Below are 25,973 nucleotides of genomic sequence, written 5' to 3' on the forward strand. Positions count from 1 at the left end.
TTCTTCTTTTGAAATGGCATGTAAATCCAATTCACTGCTAATGAGCAGACTGTCAGAGTTTGCAGGGAAGCAAAGACACAAGGAAAGCTTTATTCCAGAGAGTCTGCAGTGCACCTACTTATTTCTATTATTGTGCAAATTATTTTTGTAATGAAGTATTTTCATTTCTGGGCTTACAAAAAATGAAAGGAAGAAAAGAATCTTCCCTTGCTCCCCAAGTCTCTTGTATCAGTACGAGTCTGCCAAATGGAATAAATTGCAGCTGAAGAAGAAGAAACTGCATCTGTTTTCATAGGGATTTATTTGTGTTATGCTCAATATTTTAACTGCATTTAATAATTTGAACAATGAAAAGTCACATTTATTGATCATGGCAGCTGTTTGAAGTGGTTTTTTTTCCTTATAAATGTTGACTTTAAAAAGTATTTGCAGCTTTTACACAAGCAAGCACCAAGAGAGTGCATTTTTCAGAACCTGAAACAGAGACTAGCTCCTCCAATCCCTACTTCTCACTCCACAAGCTTGCAAGAAAATTGGCGTGAATTTAACACTTGGGAGAAGCAGTTTCCCTCAGCAGAGATTCCTCAAGACTCAACATTTTCATTCACACTTTATACTGAGATTCCATACACAGGTTAACCTTCCAGAAAGAGTTAACAAATGAGGTATACACGGGATCAGCCAGTTACCTACCTATTAGGAGCTGAATATGGGATTGCAAATAACACCTGCAAGTTGGCATTTATACCTATGTTTTGGTGTTGGTTTTGGGTTTTTTTTAATGGTTTAGAATCATAGAATCAACCAGGTTGGAAGAGACCTCCTCCATCATCCAGTCCAACCTATCCCCCAGCCCTATCCAGTCAACTAGACCATGGCACTAAGTGCCTTATCCAGTTTTTTCGTGAAGACCTCCAGGGATGGTGCCTCCACCATCTCCTTGGGCAGCCCATTCCAATGCCAACCACTCTCTCTATGAAGAACTTCCTCCTAACATCCAGCCTATACCTACCCTGGCACAACTTGAGACTGTGTCCCCTTGTTCTATTGCTGGTTGCCTGGGAGAAGAGGCCACCCCTCACCTGGCTACAATGTCCCTTCAGGTAGTTGTAGACAGTAATAAGATTGATAACATTTAATTGGCTTTGGTGCTGCAAATAGAATCATAGAATGGTCTAGGTTGGAAGGGACCTCAAGGATCATCCACCTTCAACCCCCTGCTGTAGGCAGGGACACCACCCACTAGAAAAGGTCACTCAATGCCTCATCCAACCTGGCTTTGAACATCTCCAGGGCAGAAGCATCCTCAACCTCCCTGGGCAACCTGTTCCAGTGTTTCACCACCCTCACTGGAAAGAGCTTCTCCCTAACATCTAGTTTAAATCTCCCCTCTTCCAGTTTAAACCCATTACCCCTTGTCCTGTCATTGCAAGGCCTTGTAAATAGCCCCTCCCAAGCCTTCCTGTAGGTCCCCTTATCTAAGAATGGTAAAATTTAATTGCCTTGCTCACAGCCACAAGGAGAGGCTAGGTAGTCACTTCTACTAGTGAAAGGATGCCTGCATCTGGGATGCTTACAACTCCTATAGTTCCTCAAGTAATCTCTTTGAGGAACACCCTGGCCAGCCTGCCTCTTCAACAGCAGCACACACTGTGGCCAGAGTGCGTAAAAGTGCATGAGGCAAGGGATGCATCTGGGCTGCCAGCTATGAATTTCTCCATACCACCAACTGAGGTCAGGTAAGGGGAAGCCTTGGTGCCAAGCAGCACCTTCTGCTCTGTGTTATGAATCTCTTAACTCCTGCTTGTGGGTCAGCTGGTACCAGCCAAATTAAAATTGGGTTGATTTTGGGTTTGAAATAGCATGATAGTCTACCCTAAGGGTGATTAGATCAGAACTCTCTTAAAAATAGCTGCTGGCTGAGTTGGACAAATGCCTGCCAAGTCATCTCAAAGGAGGTCCCATGGGTCCTGCTTAGGTGTGAGGATGGAGATTCAAATCAAAGAGATTCACATGGAGATTCAAAAGAAAAGAGATGCAGACAGAAAGGCTTTGTTTTAATTTTCCAAAGAGTAGCAGATGACAAACTCCCCACTGGCCTCCTTCAGTTTTGCTAGTAAACCTATAAATATGCCATTTAACTAACATGATTTGCAGGTTTTCAGCTTGAGGGTGATTTCATAGTAAATTAAACATCCAGCTCCCGTGTACTGTACATCTTAAAAATGCAGATTTCATGAAGAACGCTCAGAGTACAGAAAACATATTGATACGATGACGTGCTCTGCATTCAGTGCTATTAGTCAGTGCTGATCAGTGTTGAAGCATAAGAAAATTGCTATTCCTTTTTTGGCTAGGGGCCCAGCATAAAAAACATTTAAAGGGACAATTGTCAGCATCAAAATGACACGTTTTCACTCCATCTGATAGAACATCTGATATTATTAGAGTGAAAGAGCTTTTAACGATACATATTGTCACGCAGAGAAAGGAATTTTTCACCCCTGTAAGACTTGCTGTCTGGATTTGTTTCTGCATTTTTGATCAGCTGCTTCTTTTCTTTCTTTCTAAAATGAATTCTTACCTGCTGTGCAGGCATGGTTTGGGAAGCAAATAGACAGTGGACTGCAAGAAGCAAGGGTCAAATGTATTTAGAGGACAGCAAACTTTCCTTTTAAGCAGCCAAGCTTGCTTATTTGCCTCTGTGTGTTGGTTTGCTCCCATAGACTGGAAAAAATGAGGAGTCCAATGTTAAAACACACACAAGGCAACAAAGCACCAAGGTCAGAAAAGATGCTTTCCACTGATGGTTGATGGGGATGGCAGTCTATAGCCACTTTGCCTACATTTATTCATCTACAGACTAGGTGTCCAGTTTTAGTCTCAGCTAATATGATATCAGTTGGCTACTGTGAATGCCAAGAGATCTGTTCCTCCAAAGAGTGCTCTCACCTCACCCAACAAGATATGATGGCTTGTTTCATGAGAGTCTCTCCCCCAACTACTGACTGTAGATAGGACTGCTATCTTCCAGACAACTGCCAGAACTTTGTCATCAAGATAACACATAGATGTTCTGGGCTTCAGCTGCAGGGATAGGAGGAATAAATGATCTCTGAGGAACTGGACAGAGCTTTGGAGCTGTGAGTGCCTTGGGCAGTGAGATCAGGCAAAGGAGGAAAGTTAACAAGGCACGAGTGTCAGCACTTGTGTGCACGTATCTCAAAAGCATTTCACTTCTGCTTGAGGATTCTCTTTCCCATACTAAAAGTAGGTTTCCATAATTTAAAACTCAGAAAATGAATTAAAATTTTGGGGTAAGCATCTGACATTCTTATTTCTGAACCTTCCTCATAGGCCTAGTTCTACCTTCTGGCTGCTTTGCACCCACTACTATGAGGGCATGAAGTACATACAACCATCCTTAGTGCAGGCAGTGGGATGAGGTGGCCAAGTGCTCCTCATTGATGGAGCAGAAGCAGCCAGAAGGTTACAGTGAACAAGGCCTTACGTGTTAGTCACATGAAGAAGGTGTGAAACTGCACAGCATATTAATTATGAGATTCACCTCTAATCCATCCAAACATATTACAAACACAGGTTAGCTACGCTGCCAGGGCAGTTATTGCCACACATTCGGTGCAAAGTGCTTGTTGAATCTCACAAGGTTCAACAAGTCCAAGTTCAAGGTCTTGCATCTGAGTTTGGGCAATCACCAGTATCAAGACAGACTGGGGATGAAGAGACTGAGAGCAGCCCTGCAAAGAAAGACTTGGGGGAACTGGTGTATGAAAAGATGGACATGAGCTGGCAATGCACTTACAGGCCAGAAAGCAAACCACATCCATGGCTGCACGAAGAAAAGCATGGAGAGCAGGTTGAGGAAGGTGAGAGAAGAGGCCCTGTACTATGCTCTAGTGAGACCCCACCTGGAGTACCATGTCCAGCTCTGGAGTCCTGGATACAAAAAAGACATGAGCCTACTAGAGCAGTTCCAGAAGAGGCTCACAAAAATGGTCAGAGGAATGAAAGACCTCTCCTTTGAAGAAAAGCTGAGGGAGATAGGGTTGTTCAGCTTGGAGAAGGCTCTGTGGAGACCCTATTATGGCCTTTCAGAACTTAAAGGGGGCCTATAAGAAAAATGGGAGTATTTTTTTAATCATAGGACAAGTGGTAATGCTTTTAAACTAAAAGAGGGTGGTGAAACACTGAAAGAGGTTTCCCAGAGGGGTGGTAGAAACCCATTCCCGGAAACATTCACTCAAGTTCAGGCTGGATGGGGCTTGGAGCAACTTGATTTCTTTGAAGATGCCACTGTTCATTGCTATTGAGTTGGACTAGATGATGTTTGAAGTCCCCTTCCAACCCAAACCATTCTATAATTCTGTGACTCTCGCTGCTACTGGACTTAGGGTGGGAATCTTTTTCCCAAATGCAGGGACCCACCGTGACAAGTTGAGATCTCTATTTCAGAATGAGACGAGTTGATCTCATAATTCATTCACCACTAGCTCCCCAGTCACTAGCTCAGGTGCTCAGGTATCGTGTTTGAATACAGAGTGCTACTTTAGCCATCAAACATTATCTGAGATGAAGTCTGACTGTTGGGGAAAGCTTTGTTCAAACTGAGCCTTTTGCCTTCTGACAGCAATACATCCAACTTGCAGAATAACATCCTGAAGGATCTAATTTTTTAGCTTTACTCAATTTGCCTCAGTAATGAGTATTTCTTGCAGGCTGTATTAGATCACTTGTGGTAACCCAAGAGAATAGAAGGAGTAGAGATTATTTTCTCTATGCTACAAAAGAACTAAACCCTATAATAATCATGGGAAATCTCCCTGAAGATTCAACGAACATTCCTTTTCTCTCAACTCCCAAAATTATGCCCTGAAAAAATCAAAATTATACCCCTTATTATACATTTTTTGAGGAGTCCAGTCGGTTAAAGAGTGAGCTTTCCATCCAGAAGTTGCCTTCTCCTTTGAGCAAATCAAGAATAGTTAATTATGTTCAAATGGGATTTTTTTTGGTTGTTGCTTTTTCTTTTCATCCAGAAGGGAAGGAGGAAAACCAGATATTTTTTTATCCCTATTTGCAAGCCTGTGTGAAAAATCCTTGCACACAATCTGCCGAAGTCACACCCAAATCTGGAGCTGCCTGCATTAATTATCAACTTTACTAAGTGTCAGTGCTAACATATGGCATTTAATTAGTCCTTCCGAATGGGCAAAGTTGTGCCATGTACAATTTATTTGTATTTATTTTACTAGTGAAAATTTGAAAACCAAAAATTATAAATTCTAAGATCACACAGCTAATCCTAACACCCTTTCCTCCCCCCTCCCCCTTTTTTTTAATGGAGAATTTTGTCATCTTCCCTGAAGTAGCGATATTTTGGTCTATTTAAGAGCATGTTTTAGGGCATGTGCCTGAAAGTATTGGTTATATTCAAATTCTGATCTCAAACACATGAGTACTTGCTAAATTCTAGCATGCTAATGGACAAGTAACTTGGAGTCAAGCATGTGTTTATGAGTCTTTATTAACTCTAGCTGCTGAAAGCTTGGTGGAAGAAACTGATCTTTGCTTCATCTGCACAAGAAGAGAGACGACCCAGACATGTGAGCTACTGTACAACAGGAAGGAATGGAGATGATTGCATAGATCTACCAGACACCCAGTTTCTACAGAGAAGAAAACAGGTTGCTAAAGAAGTCCTAAACTTTCAGAAGTGATCATGCACTATTCCATACCCATCTCCCAATTTCCACAAGGTGAGTTTGATGTTTTATGCTACAGAACAAGTTCCTGAAGGGACACACAGCTGGATGTTAAGAGGAAGTTCTTCCCAGAGAGAGTGATTTACCATTGGAATGGGCTGCTCAGGGAGGTGGTGGAGTCACCATCCCTGGAGGTGTTCAAGAAAAGCCTGGATGAGGCACTTGGTGCCATGGTCTAGTTGACTGGATAGGGCTGGGTGCTAGGTTGGCCTGGATGATCTTGGAGGTCTCTTCCAACCTGGTTGATTCTATGATTTAAGGACAGGAACAGTAATGGAGAAGGAGGAGCATTTAATCCTGGTACTCCTGGGCTTGGATGCTCATTCAGACATTTTTGCAAGGGACTAAAGATGGGGAAAGAACATATTATTGGACAGCGAACACTCTTTGAAAAGCAAATGCTGTTCTTTGGAAACTATAAGGTAAATGAGGGGACAGCTCTCCCTTCTCCCATTGAACATGAACAGATCTCTCAAGTCTTCACAAATGTGCAAGCCCAGAAGAACTGTAAGGAGTGTTCTACTTTTCTTTCCACAAGCTATCTTGAAATTTTGATCAAGAGAATTTCTTAAGCCTCTTTGAAACTTGAGAAATACCACTTTACCAATAAAATATAGCAGGATCCTCCCATTACTCAGAAATCAAAGTGTTTCAATCAATCCTCAAAAGCTCAAAGACCACAGATCACAAAAACCACGACGCCTTGGCATGCCTTCTTTCTTTACCTCTTCGAACTTACCAAGCTGGCTGAAGAGGTACAGTTTACAATTTGCTGTTGCCAAAGACAACATATCTCCTCAGACAGACAGCCTGAAGCATTTGGGAGGCACATGTCAAACAGGCCTCTGCTTCCCCAATGCTGTAGTTCTCTCTCTTTTTTCTTTTTCCTCTCCAAGATGCTTGTGCAAACTGTCACCTCCTCCATGGATCCCATGTCTATGCCTCATTATTCATTGTTACCATCATCACGATATTAGCTTGCCTTCTCCTTCCCCAGGAATTTAAAAAGGAAAGTTCACTGCCTCCAGAACTCGCTGACCAGAGATACCTACACCCTTCAGGAGTCTAAATGTAAAAAAGTATGTAATTTCACAACTGCAGCCTCTGATCTGTCAAATTGCTTTCCCCAAAACACAAAGAAGGCAAGAAAAAAAAACCCTGAGCCCTAGCAATTCTCATGTTGATAGGTGTAAGAATACACGAGACTATTCTCACAGAGCAGACCGGAATATCGTGCAGGTAACCCTCTAGTCTAACAGCATCAGCAAGGAGCTAACCCATCCTGATTGCCAAGCAGATGCTACTTGCAGAGCCAGACAGAATTTGCACAATTCCCCATATAGCCTTGCCAATATGCTCAATGTCCTTTAGGGAAAAAAAAACTCCAGGCAATGAATCAGTAACTCACTGGGAATCAGTTCTGGCCTACTGCCTCATGTTTTTCTAATATGCCAAGAAACTTGATGTGAAATTCTAAAGAAAAACCCCATAGAAGCTATACTGAGTTCAGAGAATCCAGGCCAGCATTCCTGTACCTAAGGAGAAATTGTGCTCACTTCAAACTCAATATAAGGTGAGTGGAGTTTGGATTCCTATATGAAGTTCTCCTTGACCACAGTGGGACCTGAAAAGTTCAGTCCTTCTGCCCATACAGATGCCTTGGCCTTTCTTCTGAGTATTCAAAGACAGCAAGACATCACTATTAAAACTCAACCAAGGAAAGAGAACGCCACTGCACTAGGAACGGGTGACAGCTCAAAATTCCTGTGCTCACAGCCAGATTTGTTTTGAAAGTTGTCAAAATAGGAAGTTTTAATTTCCTTCCAAACTTTAGAAATCCTTGGAGAAGCCTGAAAATGGGATGCACTACAATTAGCCACAAAAAAAAAAAAAAAAGAAAGAGGCAGCCTTAAAAAAGCCTTGAGGAGAGATTTAGAGCCCAATCATAATTTACATTTGCAGGTATGTAGATCTCTAAGTGCACGGCTTCTGCCCTGATTACTAATTAATGAGCTGCAAAGATGCCTGTTGGAGGAACCATCTCTGATTATGTGGGCCTTATGGGAAAATGAAGCTCTTGCAATCTAAGAAGGCAGATGATATCTTTAACATATATTTTAGAAAATTACAGGAACAAATCAAGGGGCAAAATATACACATGTATGTATTTTTAAAGAATCACACACAGCCAGGTTGCGCTACCATCCGATTATCTTATTTCCTTGAATATACAAACCCGGCATCTGTAATAGATTTAGCATGCTGTCTATTTTGCATGTCATATGCATCTGCTTAGGCAGTGCCCCTAGTACTCTGAATGGATATTACTGTCTTTGTAGCATTCATTTCACAATCGTTGAGAGGAATAAATATACAGAGAGCTGCAAGGTGGCTTTCCCCGTTCAGAACCAAGCATATGACTGAAACCTAAATTTGGCTCAGATTACAAACAGCACTATTCTACTAAGAGGAAGTTCAGGCAAATGTTTAAGGCCCATCAGCTGCTTCTGCAGCTTGTTAACACAGGAATGGGCTTTGTTTCTTTTCTTTTTTCTTTTCACCGTTAACATTCTATTTCTGTCTTATTAATACCAGATGCTTTTGCATCACCTCGCTGCTAGGAGAATACCAGGGAAAGATGTGTGCAGCGAGGTAGGCTGCAACATAGAGAAGACAATTTTTCAGAACATTTCCTCCTTTCTTTCAAGCAGAGGATAAATGGAAGTTCAGAGCAGGTCAACGACTCCCACAGCATGCCAGGTGTAGGGAAAGTACCTTTTCACCACACAAGGAGTAAAGCAAAATCTCTCTCAATACTGTGTTTGCTTTAGAGAGAGTCATGATTAAGTATATATAAATTAAACACGTACCATTTGACTTTTCACTATCTGCAGGTTTCATCTGAATAGGATGATGCATCTGAAAAAAGAAAAAGGAAAATATGTAAGGCAGGCTGGATAGTCATGAAAAAAAAAAATCAAGAACCAGGTTTTTAATGGAGGGCTAGAAAGATACACAATTACTATACATCATATTGAAATTATATAAATTCAAAAGAATACTATATTATAGGCCTTTAAGAAAAAATGAAATGGTAATGGAGTATTTTAGAACCAGGAAGATTAAAAAAAAACACCCAGATCATTTGGCATACAGGACTCATATAAAACTTTAATTTTCTGTATCTAGTTTCAGAAGACCTCTAAAGTTACAGTCCCTCATTAGTTTATGGCATGCTTGGTTTCTGTTTTACCAACGTTTTTTATCTTGAGCTCAACCACTGCTAAAACGGAGGTGGAATTTTCAAACAACTGAAGAGCTAGCAAGCATTTCAAACAGATTCAGAGGAGTTGAGTTTGACAAATGAACTTTGCTCGTAATTAAAAAACCATATACTGATTCTTCCAGGACTAAAGAGGAAGAGACTTGTGCTTCCTATGTCTGTTTAGTATCTCCCTCTCTTTTATTTTCCTCTCCCCAGAATATATTATACACTCATTTATAAAGCTTCCATCACAACATGGCACAATGTCAGCTTCCATAAAAACTCCTAATACCTTTTCCTTTTCAACCCCTTCCTCATTTCATATACCTCTTACTGCAGCAGTCACGCAATCATAGAATTGTTTTGTTTGGAAAAGAACTTTAAGATCCCTGAGTCAAACCATTATTGAACTCTACCAAGTCTGGTGCTAAAACACATCTTTTAGCACCACATCTTGGTGGTCTCTTCTCCCAGGCAACCAGCAATAGAAAAAGGGGGGACAGTCTCAAGTTGTGCCAGGGTAGGTATAGGCTGGATGTTAGGAGGAAGTTCTTGCCAGAGAGAGTGATTGGCATTGGAATGGGCTGCCCAGGGAGGTGGCGGAGGCACCGTCCCTGGAGGTCTTCCAGAAAAGACTGGATAAGGCACTTAGTGCCATGGTCTAGTTGACTGGCTAGGGCTGGGTGCTAGGTTGGACTGGATGATCTTGGAGGTCTCTTCCAACCTGGTTGATTCTATGATTCTATGATCTCTTAAAGACCTCCAGAGATGGTGATTCAATCACTTCCCTAGGGAGTCTAAAGCAGTGTTTAAAAATCTTTTCAGTGAAAAAGTTTCTTCTAATGCCAAATATTTTAAAAGCCCCCATGTGCAGCTTGATGCCATTTCTGCTTGTCCTATCACTTGTTATTAGGAAGAAGAGACCAATACTCACCTCGCTGCAACATGTTTTCAGGTAGTTTGGAGGGTAACAAGGTCCTCCCCTGAGCCTCCTTTTCTCCAGGCTAAACCACCTCATTTCCCTCAGCTGTTCCTCATAAGACCTGTTCTCCAGACCCTTCATTAGATTCGTTGCCTTTCTCTGGGCCCACTCCAGAACCTCGATGTTCTTATAGTGAGGGCCCCAAAACCGAACCCAGTACTCAAGCTGTGTCCTCACTAATGACACATACAGGGGAATGATCGCATCCCTGAACCTGCTCGTCACACTACTTCTGATACAAGCCAGGATGCTGTTGGCCTTCCTGGCCACCTGGGCACATTGGTGGATGATATTCAGCTGGCTGCTGATCAACACTGTCAGGTCTTTCTGGGCAGATTTCCAGCCACTCTTTTTTAAGCCTATTGTGCTGCATAGAGTTGTCGTGATCCAAGTGCAGCACCCAACACTTGACCTTGTTGAATCTTACATAAGTGGTCCATCAACCTAGCCTGTCCTGGTCCCTCTGTAGAGCCTACCCTCAAGTAGATCAACACTCCCTCCCAATTTAGTGTCACCTGCAAGCATACTGAAGATGCATTCAATTCCTTCATCCAGATCATTGATAAAGATATTAAAGAGAACTGGCCCTACGTATTGAGCCCTGAGGAACACTGGAAACCAAGCCTTGTGTGCAGCATTCTGTGCATGCGTGGCATCCTACCTTGGCATGCTTGCTATGGTATGTCCTCAGCTTCCCTGACTGATGCTTCCCTCACACTGAATTGTTGCTAACTCCAACACAATCTTTATCAACGGTGCTTTGTGATGTTTCAGGAATAGCAGCACCACTGAGCTCTCTCTGATCAGTGCATGTGGCTTTTCCACTGGTTACAGCCAGCCTCGTGTCCACCGTGAGCGATTTGGGTAAGTTTTGTTACAGATGCTCAAAAGCTTTCAGAATTGACCTCACATTGAGTTTCAACGTGGGATATATTTAAATTTGCTAAACCCCCAATTTTGTGTTCTTTCACAGGGGTCTGCAGTCAGAATTTCTGGGATTTGACTAGGCAACCCTTCTGGCAGCAGCAAGGCCACTGCCTTTCCTCAGCAGCTTCTTACCATTTCATTTGAGCAGGTGAAAAATTCACACTTTTTCTTCTTTTCTACAGTTTTTCAGTACAGTAGAGAAGAATATTGTCTGAAAACGTCAAAGGCAATTCTGGTTTTTATTAGAAAAGGCTATTGTGGCAAACTTCAGGAAATAAAAACAGCTGAGCAGGAGAGAATATCCATGCACTCATATCAAATGTGCTTTCAAAGCAGCACAGAAAACCGAATCTGCATTGCTTTTGGTGGAGTCACTTTACCTCCAGGGACAGAGTTGCTAGATTCTTTTGAAAATATGAAATATTGCTGTGAATGTTTCCCTAAGATTTGTTCAAAGTCCAGAATGCTCCCTGGCCCTGGAAATCAATGCACTCCTTGTACAGCTTGCAGAACTCCCCACTGGGCCCCAAGGAAAAGGCAAAGCCACAAGGTGGATGTAGTCACCAGGATGCATAAATTTGCTTCGATTTTAACAATTTTGTTCTCTCTGAATCATCTGTTTCCCAAAAGGGCTTTAATGCCCCAGCACTTGTCTGCCACTACACTTATTCGATCTGATTTATATGAAAAAGGCAATTTCTATTGTACTCGGTTGGCTTTCACTGGTGCTTTACACTTATCCTGGCATCAACAATACATTGGACGCTGCAGGAGAAACTTAATTTCATGGGAATGTGATGCAGCATGTCCACTCAGTAAGCAAAATGTGAAAGAAGAAAAAAGGTGCAACTTGCTCCATGAGCCCATTGCAGGTATTGACATCTCAGAACGGCAATGGAGTAGTGAGAAAATAGAGGGAAAAAAATTAGTATTGTAGATCTGGGAATATGCAGGTTATAGATGAAAAACCCAACTCAGATCCAGACCTTTTGTAGACAGAGAATCTATCTCTCTTTATAGCTGCATTTATATGCCCCTAAGTGGAGATATTTTGAATAAAGGCAATTCCAACAATATTAAAAGCCTTCCACTTTATAAACTGCTTGAACCAGCAGAACCAACTTTAAATCTAATTCATGTGAAGAAGCTATTTTTGCAGCACCACGGTTGCAACATAAAGATTGGCTTTACTTGACAAATGCAGTTACCACATCAGAAACTATCTTCTTCTGTTGTATGCAATTACCCCAAGTTTATTAAGTCAGCAAACTGTTGTTCTTACAAAACATGAGGCAGGATTTAACAAGATGCTTCACCTGAGTTCTGTCTTTACTTCAAAGGTTCCTGGTTAAAAACCATGATCCAAATTTGCACCAGTAGGCTGAAGTCAGGAGTGATGCTGTTGTGCTTAACAAAATTATACTGATGCAAAACTAATAAAAGATTCAATCTGTCCTGGGGAGTTGAAACTGCAAAACACCCACGGTAAAATGGATGTAATACACAAACATGGATTCGGTGAAGACGGAGGTTGAAAAATACATTACCGACAGTTTCCCAACATGAGAGGGCTCATGTTGGAGCTTGTTTAACCCTGACCATCACCAACAGATACGTTAACAACCTTTAACACTAGATTCAATAAAACATGCCATTTATAACCCGAAATGGGTTTTACAGAGTCACTGGTTCGCATCTCATTATTAAACTCATTGCTGACCTCTAGAGACAACTGCCGTGACAATACATATTATAAGCTCCCTACCCATAAAATATTTAAAAGTAGGTGTAAAAAAAAGAAAAGAAAAGAATGAATCTCAAAGAAGTGTGCAGTGAATAAGAAAATTAAAGGGGCAGAGACAAAGGCTAAATAGGTACTATCCTTTCACTCTGTGATGAGCAAAAGAGAAAATAATCTATGCGTTTTATATCTTGCTTGTATAACTGCAGGCTATAAAATAATAAAATAGCTGTGCTATCTGAGGCTCTCCAAAAGATTATAGATGATATAAACCTTTTTCAAATTAGATGCCACCCACTAGAATCATGTCATCTACCGAAATGAAGGATTTTGTGTCTTATCAGAAACCTGTTATTGTAGCTATACATCACAAAGCCACACACTTATGGATCTCAAGGTAAGTGATTCCTCAGTGTGTCATATTGTTGCACAGAAACTAGGAAACGTTTTCCTCTCTGCCTGGAGAAAGCTTTGCTTACAAAAACACGGTATTTGTGAATGCACAGTTGTCATTCATAAATAGGCAAAGGTAAGAAAAATAACTGCAGTAAATAATTCCCTGGCATTAACATCATCTTGTGCTCAGACCACACAGTAAAAGAGAGCAACGTAGCCCTCAGGAAAGTTTTTTGGATAGTAAGCAGCTCCCCCTGTCAAGCACTGTGCACAGGGATATCAAAACCAGACTGGAATATGGGCTGTCAGGAGCAACCTCTCCTTGGCAATATTTTGGAAAGCTCTACCAAATCTGTGCAGCCAGTAGCAGCATGACCTGCCTTTTGTCTGCACATTCTCTATCCACAGGTCTCAAAACACACCATGCCACTAGTTTACAACCACAAGCAGGCAAAACGCCTCCAGCTCCAGGTCGTGTGGTGCCTTGTGGCAGTGCTGGCAGCAACGTGGGGGCTCCATCCACTGCTTCTGCTGTCACAGAGGCCACACAAAGCCCGAGGCCAAGAATGTCACTGCTTCTCCTTGGGCACTTCCCAAGTAGGGGTGCTGATGTGGTCCACAGGAACCAAAAAGGGAAAGGAACAGTTGTCAAACATGCAATTCTGAAAATCCCTCTGAAATCAATGAGAATTTGGCCGCTGGCTATGTCGAGGGCAGCAGAAGGCCTGAGCAGTGGCCTAGAATTACAATTGACTAGTTAAATCTTTTTCCTCTCTCTTTCTCCTGAGTACATCCCACTGTATATGTAAATATAGCTTCATTAGAGGAAAAAACCCCAAACAGATCAGAGCAACCCAAAAACCTCTTGAAGGCACGCACCCTCTCCAGTTTTAAGAGCCTCAAAGTCATCTTTTCAACAACAATAACGCTACCTATTTACATTCTTGTCAAAGCCATGTGGCATCTGCATGGGAGAAAACAAGCCGGCTAAGAGTCTGTTTCTGGCAAAAATATTGCGAGGAAATTAGATTAACCTGGGTGGAATTCTATCTGGGAATTTGGAGTCTGGTGTGGTGATTAAGTCATCATTTCTGTCAGATTACTCTAATCGGCTGTCAAATACGATTCCACAACCCCATCTGTAACTTGGCATCCTAGTTATTCAGTCGATGTTACCTTCTGTATACAAAACAAACCCCAAACAAGGAGGTGTGTACAGCCTAGCATTTAGCAGAGCCATTAGCTGTGATTACTATTGTGTGCTTGCACGTTGCGCAAGGCGATCATCCTATGGCGCGTTTTATTTAGTCTAGGGATGCTTCAAATCAGGTACAATCTTAAAATCGGAGTGCTAGGGGTGAATGGGGAAGAACTGTCTCCAGGCATGGCAGAATATGGGATTGGGCTGCTCTGATTCACCACCATGACCCTGGCAATTGCTTAAACCTGATTTTCGAGTTGTCAACATATTTGGTGGAAAGGCTTTTGGGCATCTGCTTTCCATCCACTCTCTGAAGAGAAATGAGCACTCAGACACTAGGTAGGCAAAAGACTTCCTGCAAGCAGTAATTTCTGGGAGTGAAGCAATGTTGTATGCTGAGACAGTTGGTTTAATAAGAGGTGTGTAGTTATACATGTGAGTACATTTGTCTTATAGAGGACTTTGGTGATCAAAAAGCAGGAAATGCTTTTCAGTGAAGATGAAGGACCTGATTGGCACAATGTGCTGCTGCTGTGTTCAGGCTGTGGAATTTGGGTGCCTTCAGCACCCCTGAACCTCTGGCCAAGTATTTACACTACGAAAAAAAAAATCATTATTTTACAATGCATTGCCAGGGGATGTATAGGCTGGATGTTGGGAGGAAGTTCTTCACAGAGAGAGTGATTTGCCACTGGAATGGGCTGCCCAGGGAGGTGGTGGAGTCACCGTCCCTGGAGGTGTTCGAGAAAGGACTGGATGAGGCACTCAGTGCAATGGTTTATTTGACTGGACAAGGCCAGGTACTAGGTTGGACTGGATGATCTCGGAGGTCTCTTCCAACCTGGTTGATTCTATGATACTAGATCAATTAGCAGCTTATTCTCTGCTCCTAGCACTGCAGACTGTATGTGCCTTGATCCTGCCACTCCTTGTGCCTTAGGGAAAGAAAACCACTTGCCGAGAAAGGACCCTGAATGTATGTAAACCTGCCCATGCCTACACACGGATCAATATGTCAGTCAAAGGCCATCACCTAAAAGTCTTGTAAAGTCAAGCACTGTCTGACTTTATTCCATGGGATTTTAGGGGATGTGTGTGGAGGATATCTGTGACTCCTCATTCTTTATCATTCCTCTCACCATCATTTTACAACCCTTTAAAGTCATCAACAGATTTCTAGACCTCTTAGCGCTATTTGGACTTGTCCCCTTTATCCTCTTCCCTGTCATTTGCCATGGCTATAAGATTCTAGCCACGCTTCAGCTCAGTTTGTCCCTTACCTGTCACCCTTACAGACTGCATTGTGGGGACACACAACACAGAATTGAGCTAAACCTCCCCTCAAGCAATGGGTAAATTTGAAATCGTTGGATTATTCAGGTAACATCCAAATCAAACAAACTGCAATATGATTAAATGATGACAGCTTGCATGTGTCTTGTCATTTCAAGCACTTTGAGACTTGCTTCTTGCTAGTATTAATCATTGTTGAAGCCAAAGGGGACTTTTCCACATTTTGAACACCTCAGAATTGTAAAATGGTAGGAGATAATGTAGGAGAGAGAAAAAAGAGACATCAAACCCTAGTAAAATTCTAATTTTTGAGGGAAAGGATTATAAATCCATGGACTTTGTGGAACAAATAGGAAAACCAAAGAGCAGCGGGGGGGGGGGGGGGGGGGGGGGGGGGAGGCTATGGGCACAGCAGAAGAAACACATCTAAAGAAGCAGCAGTATGAAAAACAGTTGGAATAATCTACATAGTTTGCCTAACTCTGGTCTGGAAACGAATTTGAAGTTTTCTTCTAGCTCCTGATCCAAGTAGTGAGTGCAGATTAATTAGATCGGTAGTCTAAGGAAAGGAAGAACCCAAATCTGTACCTGGCAAGTTCCTGGACACCTTAACTGAACATAGAATCCAGAAGGAATGTATTGACCCACCAAAAGAATGGCAAAGAAAAAAAAACTAATCCATAAGTACCAGAGAATTAAATGATTTTCTATGTCTTCAGAGATCACTTTTCCCCCTGGATTATTATGTGCAGACACCTCTACACACCTCCCCCAGGCTCCTGTGTCAGCTTTCATGTCCCAAGTTTTTCAGTAGGATCCTTTTGGAGGAGCTCTTGAACACAATTCTCACATCAACTCAGAACCAACTGATTCTGCTTTTTAAAGCCTTATAGCGCAGAAGTAATACAACTTTCCCAGACATTTCCTACTGAAGACAACTGTTAAGAACAACTTCTCTAGGGTCAAACTAAGTTGAATTACATAGTCAATATCGGACTACAGCTTCAGGGAACCTCTCTGGGAACCAGCACGGTCTCTGAGGCCAAATAAATACTAGCTAACAGCAGAGGCAAGGGACTGCTGTCTGGCTTTTAAGAGAAGTGGTGTGGCAGAGCTTGCATTTACACGGCTATACTTCTTTCTTTCAAAACAGGATAGTTTTGCCCATACCTCTTGGTGGGAGCAGTGTCTAGCCCATGTTATTCCCTTAAATATTTCCACACACTAGACAGGGAAGTGTTAACCACCATCAATAAATTGCTTTGCAGGCACAGGCTGAGCTTTGGATTCCCAGTAATGGTTTAAGTAATTTACCTTAGTTTATTCACAGGTAAAAGGAGGAAAAATGTGCATCCAGCACATAGACTTTCACAAATAAATGCAAAGCAGAAGCTGTAACTGCCTGAGTGATGGCATATCTAGAAGATCATTTGCTGTCATCCTTTCATAAATCCCAATTTAAGGGATTTAAACTGTGTTAGGTATTCACACAATTTTAGTAGTAGAAGAATGTGATCTGTTATTTTGCCTCCTAGATTACTGTCAGACACATATATATATATATGCATGTATTTTGGAAAGAGATAGTGGGAGGAAGGGAAGGAGGAAGGGAGAGAAGCAGCAGAAAATGAATATTGCTGGTAGGCATCCAATATAGTTAATGTGATAATGCATAACATCATTATTTTCTATTTAAAGCACAGAAATAAACATACAGCTTGCTTAAAACAAGTTGCTTCTTTCACTGAAGAACACTAAAACTGCTGAAATTCAGTGACCTTTGGAAGCTTTTCAGTTCAGTCACTACGCTCCGTGATTTAAATTCAGGTTAAATTGAACACTAGCCTGTGAGACTAAAAACAATGTTGTGCTTCACAATAATAACAATATTCTAGAGATCCCTTTTACAATCACCCCTGCATCCTGCTGCTCCTCCTGTACACTTGCTAATTGGGCTATACCACTTGGTCGCCTTTAAAAGTTGTACCCTTGCACAGAAAGGAAAAAAGTTGCCAGTCTTCAAAGTGACAATTTCACTTCCTAATGTATAAATAACTACTGTTCCTCTGTTAGCAGTTCTACTCCATTTATTGAATTCCCTCATTTCTTACCACCCACACAAACGGCAACAACTCTAGGACACATGCGAGCCAAACAGAGCGGATATAAGGATGGGAGGTATGACCAAATTTCTCTCTTCAAATCACATGGAAACCAAAGTGATTAACTATCTCTTCTTCAAACAAATGAGCCTTTACAGAACCTAGTCAATCCTAAAAATAGACATTAAGTAGGATTCTATATCTTGTTGGGAATAATGCCTTGGGGATATTTTGTATCATCCATGCTTAAAAAGCAAACCCATTAGACATCTGAGCAAGACATCAGATATTATTTTAACAGCAAGAGTTATCCATCTCATCTGCAGCGGCAATAACTTCTGTTGACATTTTGCCAATTGAAGTTTGCATGTCACTGTGTTGGTTTTTTTCCCTTTGCATTAAAATGATAAGGCACAGAAAGATAACAGCAGTCTCCCTGTGACATTAATTGACTGAGTTTTAGCACCCATTCGAGGTAACTGTGAGCAGCAAAAATTACTGCCCATGTTTCTGAGGGGAAAACCAAGCGTGGTGGAACAACCCAGTGTCACGCAGGCAAGGCACTGCATGGCTGCAACGACTATCTGAAGGGAGGCAGCTGAGCTGTCCGCACTGCAGTACACCTCGAGGTCCTCATGCTCTAATTGATTTCTCCTCCTAAGACCACTGTGAGGTGCTTACTGCTGCTATCTCCTTTTAGCAGAAAGGAAGATGATGAAGGAAAAAAAGGCACAGAGCCTACATGTGATTCATCTGGAATTATTCTGCAACTGAAGCCAAGTCTCTCAAGCTGAAATCTTGTAGTTTTATCACCAGGTATAGGCAAGGCAGTAATGAGCCTTGTATTCCATGCAAGCATTTTGTTTTCATAGCCCTACTCCCTAGATACCTTACTCAAGAAATAATGTAAGAACCTGAAGCAATAATCCAGGATAGCTGTAGGAACCAAATGCCAGCCAAGCTATCCTGGATTTGGGGATCTCAGCTAATAATTCAACCTTGTGCTGCATTGGGTGGATTTGCCCAGCATGATCTAAAATGCCAGGACTCAGTTCCCAGCATGACAGAAGCCTCACATTCAATGTCCCAATGGACATGACTCAAGTGTTCTGAAGCTGTATTTTCCTCCATCTCCCTAGCTGGGCGTTGGTTCCCAGAAATCAAGAAGAGGCTGAGACTTAAAACGGAGTACTTTTCCTGCAAATCTAAGAGAACCATCCTCCTCTAGCCCTCATGTTAATATTTGGAAAACAGGGAGAGCAAGGCCAAGACATGCCACTTATCATCCCATATTCTATGGAAAGTCTTCCCATCTGCCATGGGAATGAAACAGAGGTCACTTAAACACTTTAGAAGGGAAGGCAGCAAAGTAGAAGCTTGTGCTTACTTGAGTGGGTGCAAGCTGCAGCAAAAGAGGTTCCGCCTCAGCACAAGGGGGAACTTCTTTACTGTAAGGGTCACAGAGCACTGGAACAGGCTCCCCAGAGAGGTTGTGGGGTCTCCTTCTCTGGAGCCTTTCAAGGCCTGTCTGGATGTGTTCCTCTGTGATCTGTGTTAGATAGGATTGTCCTGCTCTGGCAGGGAGTTGGACTTGATGATCTCTTTGGGTCCCTTCCAAGGCCTAACATCCTGTGAGCCTGTGATCGGTCTGCAAAGGCATACTTCACATTTCTTCTCCTAGCAAAAAGCCAAATCCCCTGCTCAGGAAGCACTACATCCTGATGGCATGGACAGGGAAGTTTTATGACTTCAGGATCTTTCCTGATACCAAATGGAAATCTCCAGGTGGTGGGCACCATTTTACAATGTTAAAGTTTAAACGTGGCCCACTTGAAAACTCCTCCCTTTCCATATAAATCCCCCTGATTCCACATAAACATCTAGAATGACTTTTAGACATTTATCAAGAAATGAAGAAATCCCTTCTTGTCCCCCAGAACTAAAATTGCATGTAAAACCTAAACAAAGCCTCTTTTAGGCAACTGATGACCGTGAAAAAAATTAGTTTAAATGGAAGCTTTTTAAAAGCATGCAGTGGCTTTTGTAATGCAAAGCACAAAGTTGGTTGTGGCTGAGAGCAGGACATTAAATGCTTGTTTTGCAGGAGTTTTCTTTTAAGATTTATGTTGTTCTGTGCGGCATGTACTGTTTCCTCTGTGAACTATGCTCTGGGAAAACACCATGTGATTATGCTCAGCAATATCCTCCACCTTTGCCAAGCTGAAATTCAGGAAACAACCCTTTAAAGGGAAGGATCAGTTGACAGCAACATTTCAGAAAGACAGGAAAGCATAGTCAGGAGTCCTCTGTTTCTTTCACAACCTTATCTCATCAATCTTCTCCATTTTTGCCTTTCACTCAATAGCAGTGAAACAAGCCTCGACCACTCCCTCAGCTTCACATTACAGATTTTTCTGTTCATTCACAGAGTGGATCTTCTGCCTGACTCTTTCTGCAGCATGGAAGGTCACCTTGATCCAACAACACACTTCATCTCCCCTTCTGACAGAAACTAGAGTCTATTATTTGGTACAAAACTCAAATTCTAGGCTATGGGATTTTTTATTTTTTATGCAAAGCTTTCTTTTTTGGAAAGTTTTCATATTTGCATTACAATGTACCAGCAAGAACATCTTATAGCTAAAAGGTGTGATTGAGGTAAGCCTATAATAAGCCCCCAAAGCATCCAAATTATAACTTCTATTGAAATTCTACCTTTTGAATTAGAGCAAAGGGTACGATTTATAGAGCGTTGGTATTGATGATGCGGAGCTGCTGCCACTTTCGTTTAGCAAAGGTGCAGAGCAGTTCTGAATCCAGAATATTTGTCTTGATTCATGATTCCCATTTCTACAGTAGTCAGTCAGTCAAATTTCTCCTTACTACCAAACACAGACTAATCTAGATATTTTCAAAGGTCAGATATGACCCCCAAACTACTTGCCAGCATGCATGCCTCCATAAATATCGCAGGGAATAGCCAAAGCATTCAGGTAGAAAAGGGGTTTTGAATGAAGATGTCAAAAATCCTACTCTCCTGACTGAGACCAGCTGGGGTAAACAGTACAGTTTCATTGTTTAACCAGCAGAGCCATAACATTTTACACCAAATGAGGATATGGCTCATAAATTCTATTTAAGCTCTCCATGAGCAGAAGTTACAGGAATTTTCCACAAATAACCAGTATCAGCATCCAAATGAAAGCTCTCAGCGTTATGCCAATACTCTGCAGTGGAGAAATAATCTGGCTGCAGGGAGAGAATGAAAAAAAGATAGCTTGGTGTTCAATTGATCTATGAAAATAGAATGTCAGGGCAATCTCCAGCCACAAGCATACACAAACACACACTGTCCACACAAAAATATGATTGTCCAGTAGTGCATACACACGAGAAGCAGAAAGAATCACAGTAAAGAGCCATGTAATTTTTAGCCATCCTTTGCATAAATGGGCTCTCCTTACATTTTTTTAGCATCTCTCTAGCTAATGTGCTTCACCAGTGTTTTCCTTGGGATAAGGAAAGCATTTTTTCATTCACACTCAACATGCAGCGTTCATTTATGATACTGCTCCTAAGGAATTCTAATGTATTTAAATATTTCCCTCAATAGGTGCATGGGAAGCTAAATGAACAAAACCCCAAATGGGTAACATCAGCAGAAACATATTTTTGAGGAATGAGTCAGTTCCAGATGGCTATTGTGTTTGGACTAAGCTGTGATTGAGCTTTCACTAGTGAAAAGGACTGTATTTGGACCAGCGAGGCCAAAATCAACCTGCCTCCACCCATCAGCAATGCTCTGAACTAGTATCTGACCCCAAATAAATAGAATCACAGAACCAACCAAGTTGGAAGAGATCTCCAAGATCATCCAGTCCAACCTAGCACCCAGCCCTGTCCAATCAATTAGACCATGGCACTAAGTGCCTCATCCAGGCTTTTGTTGAACACCTCCAGGGACGGTGACTCCACCACTCCCTGGGCAGCCCATTCCAATGCCAAACACTCTTTCTGACAAGAACTTCCTCCTAACATCCAGCCTAGACCTCCCCTAGCATAACTCGAGACTGTGTCCCCTTGTTCTGTTGGTGGTGGCCTAGCAGAAGTGACCAATCCCCACCTGGCTACAGCCCCCATTCAGGTAGTTGTAGACAGCAGTGAGGGCACCCCTGAGCCTCCTCTTCTTCAGGCTAAACACCCCCAGCTCCCTCAGCCTCTCCTCACTGGGCTGTGCTCCAGGTCTCTCACCACCTTAATGCATTTTTCCAGAGACTGGGCCCCTTGATTCCCTTGAAAAGAACAGCAACACGCTTCATCCAGTGACTGTAAATGTCAGCATGTGAAAACTTGTATTCTCTTATTCTTTATATTGCTATTCTACTCAATTAAATGTTTTCTCTGCATTGTGCCCCAAGAGTAACATCTTAACACACAGCTTGCCTAAAGGTCAAAGACATCTCTTTGCAGAGATGGCTTCAGGTGGAACAGCTGGAGGCCACAGAGAGCTATCAGGAAAGTCCTCTGATAAAACCAACTGAGCTCAAAGCTAACATTTGGAGCTACTGGGAAGTCTTAAACTCTTGGTTTCTTGGCATATGCCATTTTTTCTGAGCGGGACTAATGCAGCCTGAGGGCTGTTGCAGCTTTGGTGAAGCTAACAGAGGGCAATGAAAACACAGGGGAGAATGGCATGGATGCAGAAAAGAAATTTTCACTAAGTCACGCTCTCTATTTTTGGCTCTCATGTCAACAGGGTAGAAAACAAGTGCCAGACATGAGAGCTGTTAGCTACCAGGCTAGTTTTAAAGTGGGATCAATCCAGTCATTCTTTGCAAAATGAATAGGGTCACAAGAGGCAAGGGACATGCCTGCCTGAATAACTCTCAAAGCCCCCCAGACAAAGTGTATAAGCACAGAATTTTAAATGGCTGTAGCTCTTCCTTACCAACACTTTACTGGTTTTTTGGTTAATCACATGGTTTTGTACAAATATGAGGATTCTATGTTCACACAGGCATAGCAATTTCACTTTCTTTCACAACTGCAGAAAAAGGTGAAAAAAATCCAGTAGCTCATCTTGAACGACTTAATGCCAAAACAGGATTACTGCCTATCATGAATTTTCTAATTCTTTCCTACCCTAAATGCCCCTAAGGATTAGGATTTCACTTTGTTTCTTTTAGAAGATTATTCAAATTGGACAGAAACTGTTGTTTTGAGTTTTTTCTTTCTTTCCTGATACTTGAGCTAAATTTTGTTTCACCTGTTATAGAATCATAGAATCAACCAGGCTGCAAGAGATCTCTGAGATCATCCAGTCCAACCTGTCACCCAGCCCTATGCAGTCAACTAGACCATGGCACTAAGTGCCTGAGCCAGGCTTTTCTTGAACACCTCCAGGGATGGCGACTCCACCACCTCCCTGAGCAGCCCATTCCAATGGCAAATCACTCTTTCTGGGAAGACCTTCCTCCTAACATCCAGCCTATACTTCCCCTGGCACAACTTGAGACTGTGTTCCCTTGTTCTATTGATGATGGCCTGGGAGAAGAGACCAACCCAGACCTGGCTACAACCTCCTTTCAGGTAGCTGTAGACAGCAGTGAGGTCCCCTGTAAGCCTCCTCTTCTCCAGGCTAAACAACCCCAGCTCCCTCAGCCTCACTTCATGTGATGGTAAACTCTCAGTTCTGTCTACAATCAAGAGTCACTCTTATTTGTGACTGGAATTTAGGCAGTACTTGGCCCTAGAGGAAATAAAGGCACCATCTACATCCACGCTGCCATGATGCTTGCTGAGGCACTCCTGCAACAGCCTTTATCCTCTCTATATTTCTTGCAATATTTGAAAAGAACATACTGTCTAAGCATAGCACACTTTCCTCTAAGGCACTGTCATGAGTTAGCCACAAAACAATATTAGTTGCAGTACTTGCTCAGACTTGATGGTCTAGAACATAAACTCTCTTCAACCACTTGAGCAATTCACAGTTAGAACAAAAACAGGAAGGTATCATGTACCTCACATCACTGCACGAGGCTGTAATCTCTCTGAGAGATTATGGTGGTGTGTTTTGTTTATTTTCATGGTGGAATTACAAGCTTCACTTATGGAGGTACCTGATTTTCAGTTCTTAGTTTAAAACTAATCTGATCCTCTGATTAGTGTCTTATTTCCCGCAATCTTATTTCAGCCAACCCAGAATCCTGTGCTCTCTATCTGGAAATCAATGATAAGGCTCTATTCATACTTTCTTAGAGATCATTACAGACTTCAAATTACTCTTTTGAGACATGAGCTTCTTTCTTTCTCAGTTTTTTTTTTAAACCTGTGTTTCTCCTTCAGAAGAGAAATTCTCCACTCACTGCAATTTGTAATGGTTTGCAAGAAGTGCTCCTGGAATGAATGACAGAGGCAATGTATTCATGAGATTCCCTGATACATTGCAAATTCCATTTGCAAAGAAGCAAAGTTGCTTATTCTAACCCCTGCCTGTGTATCCCAATCCTCCCTCCCCCCCCCATCCTCCCCGTGGTGGGAGATAGCCCATCTCTGAGTTACAACAGGGCAAGAGCTGGGATTGACTGCAGACTGCTTTAATGCCACTCTTAATGACAAGTTGTGAAGATTAGGAAGTTGTCAGAATCAGATATCAGCAAAAGCTCCAGCTTGCTTTGTGAAGTCAGTTTGAATTAATTAATGGGTACTTTCCCTTTGATATTGCTTTGATATTTAGCTGCAGCTGGATAAAAATCAACCACAAAGCAAGCTACATTTTGTTTACCACGGCTTAAGACTCTATTTAGTTCAATGTTCTTTTTCTTGTGCAGTTTTTGCTTTTTTAAGTTCCCTGGCACAAGGCAATAGAGACAGGCTTTTGCTAATAAATGGAGTTATGGTGGCATGTTTTTCAATGACTGCTGCTCTCTGCTCCTGGAGATACTCAGGCTACATTCTGGGAGCAAAGCCATGACTGATTTCAGCAAAGCTGCAAGTGAAAAAGTGGACTGTTCCAAAAATTAGACAAACATTATACTTGCCCACTCTGGTAATGCTTTTCCTGTTAAAAGGTATTTAACACTTTAATGATATTTACTTTCTATGCTGATCAGTTGTTGCACTCACTGAGGGCCTACAAATATAAGCTGAGAAGTAGGGGTCTTCCTTAACTTTTCACTGTGAGAATTTATGGCCTATTATAGTGTCCTCAAAGAGGTGCACTCACTCAAATGAATCCCTGGATATTTCTAGCAGCCCCAGTGACTCTGCTGGCAAAAAGATAAAGGGTTGCACTGAACACTACTGGGGAACAGCAGACAAAGAAGTGGCTCTTCCAACTAAACTGACAATCATTTCTTCCACAGAATGAGCAAAAAATCAATTACCTCTCTGGGTCTGCAAAGAGTTATTTTTAATTAGGCAGAATATAATTGGCCAAAGTGTGTTATTAGAGTAGAAGGCTCAGTCAAATCACCTAGTTTCACCTGGCTTCTAACAACCACAGAGAAGAAAGAACTCACGTTTTCTCTCTCAGCATGTATGTTGTCACATACAGCAGCATGGTATATCTAAACAGCGTGGTTCATTACCTGACTGAGAGGGGAGAATACCAGCTAGAGATGCCTCAGCTTCCTGCACCACCGTGGGAGTATAAACAATAAATGAGACAACATCATAGAATGGTCTGGGTCAGAAGGGACCTCTTCTCCCAGGCAATCAGCAACAGAACAAGGGGACACAGGTTCAAGTTGTGTCAGGGGAGGTATAGGCTGGATGTTAGGAGGAAGTTGTTGGCAGAGAGAGTGACTGGCATTGGAATGGGCTGCCCAGGGAGGTGGTGGAGGCACCGTCCCTGGAGATGTTCAAAAAAAGCCTGGATGGGGCACTTAGTGCCATGGTCTAATTGATTGGACAGGGCTGGGTGCTAGGTTGGACTGGATGATCTTGGAGGTCTCTTCCAACCTGGCTTATTCTATGACCCCTAGAGGTCATCTAGGCTGGTCCCCCTACAGCAGCACCATCTCCACTAGACCAAGTGGGAATCACATTCCTTTGATGGCAATGCATAGAGGCACAGATATCACATCCCTTCGATAACAATGCACAGAGGCACAGACCACTCAGCAGAGGTCTTTGTAAGAGGCAGCACAGCTCATAGGGTTGGACATAATGGCAGAAGGGTGCTGAGTCTCTCTGCCATAAACACAGCATGAAGCCCAGGCTCTTTAGTCATAACTCAGGTCCATAGGTGTCAAACATTGCTATTGAGGCAGGTACGTG

At 42.2% G+C, this 25,973-nt stretch overlaps 1 protein-coding gene across 17 annotated transcripts in view; it reads right to left on the minus strand.

Annotated features, from left to right (window-relative positions):
- Nucleotides 1-25,973, minus strand: part of CELF2 (CUGBP Elav-like family member 2) — a 649,329-nt gene that overhangs the window by 81,400 nt on the left and 541,956 nt on the right. For all 17 annotated transcript variants that reach the window (XM_064142683.1, XM_064142686.1, XM_064142673.1 and 14 more), the window contains one exon: nt 8,654-8,702. In XM_064142683.1, coding sequence (XP_063998753.1) covers nt 8,654-8,702 — 49 coding nt within the window. The remainder of the gene's footprint in view (nt 1-8,653; nt 8,703-25,973) is intronic.

Source organism: Pogoniulus pusillus, chromosome 4 (assembly GCF_015220805.1).
Source record: "Pogoniulus pusillus isolate bPogPus1 chromosome 4, bPogPus1.pri, whole genome shotgun sequence".
Classification (NCBI taxonomy): Eukaryota; Metazoa; Chordata; class Aves; order Piciformes; family Lybiidae; genus Pogoniulus; species Pogoniulus pusillus.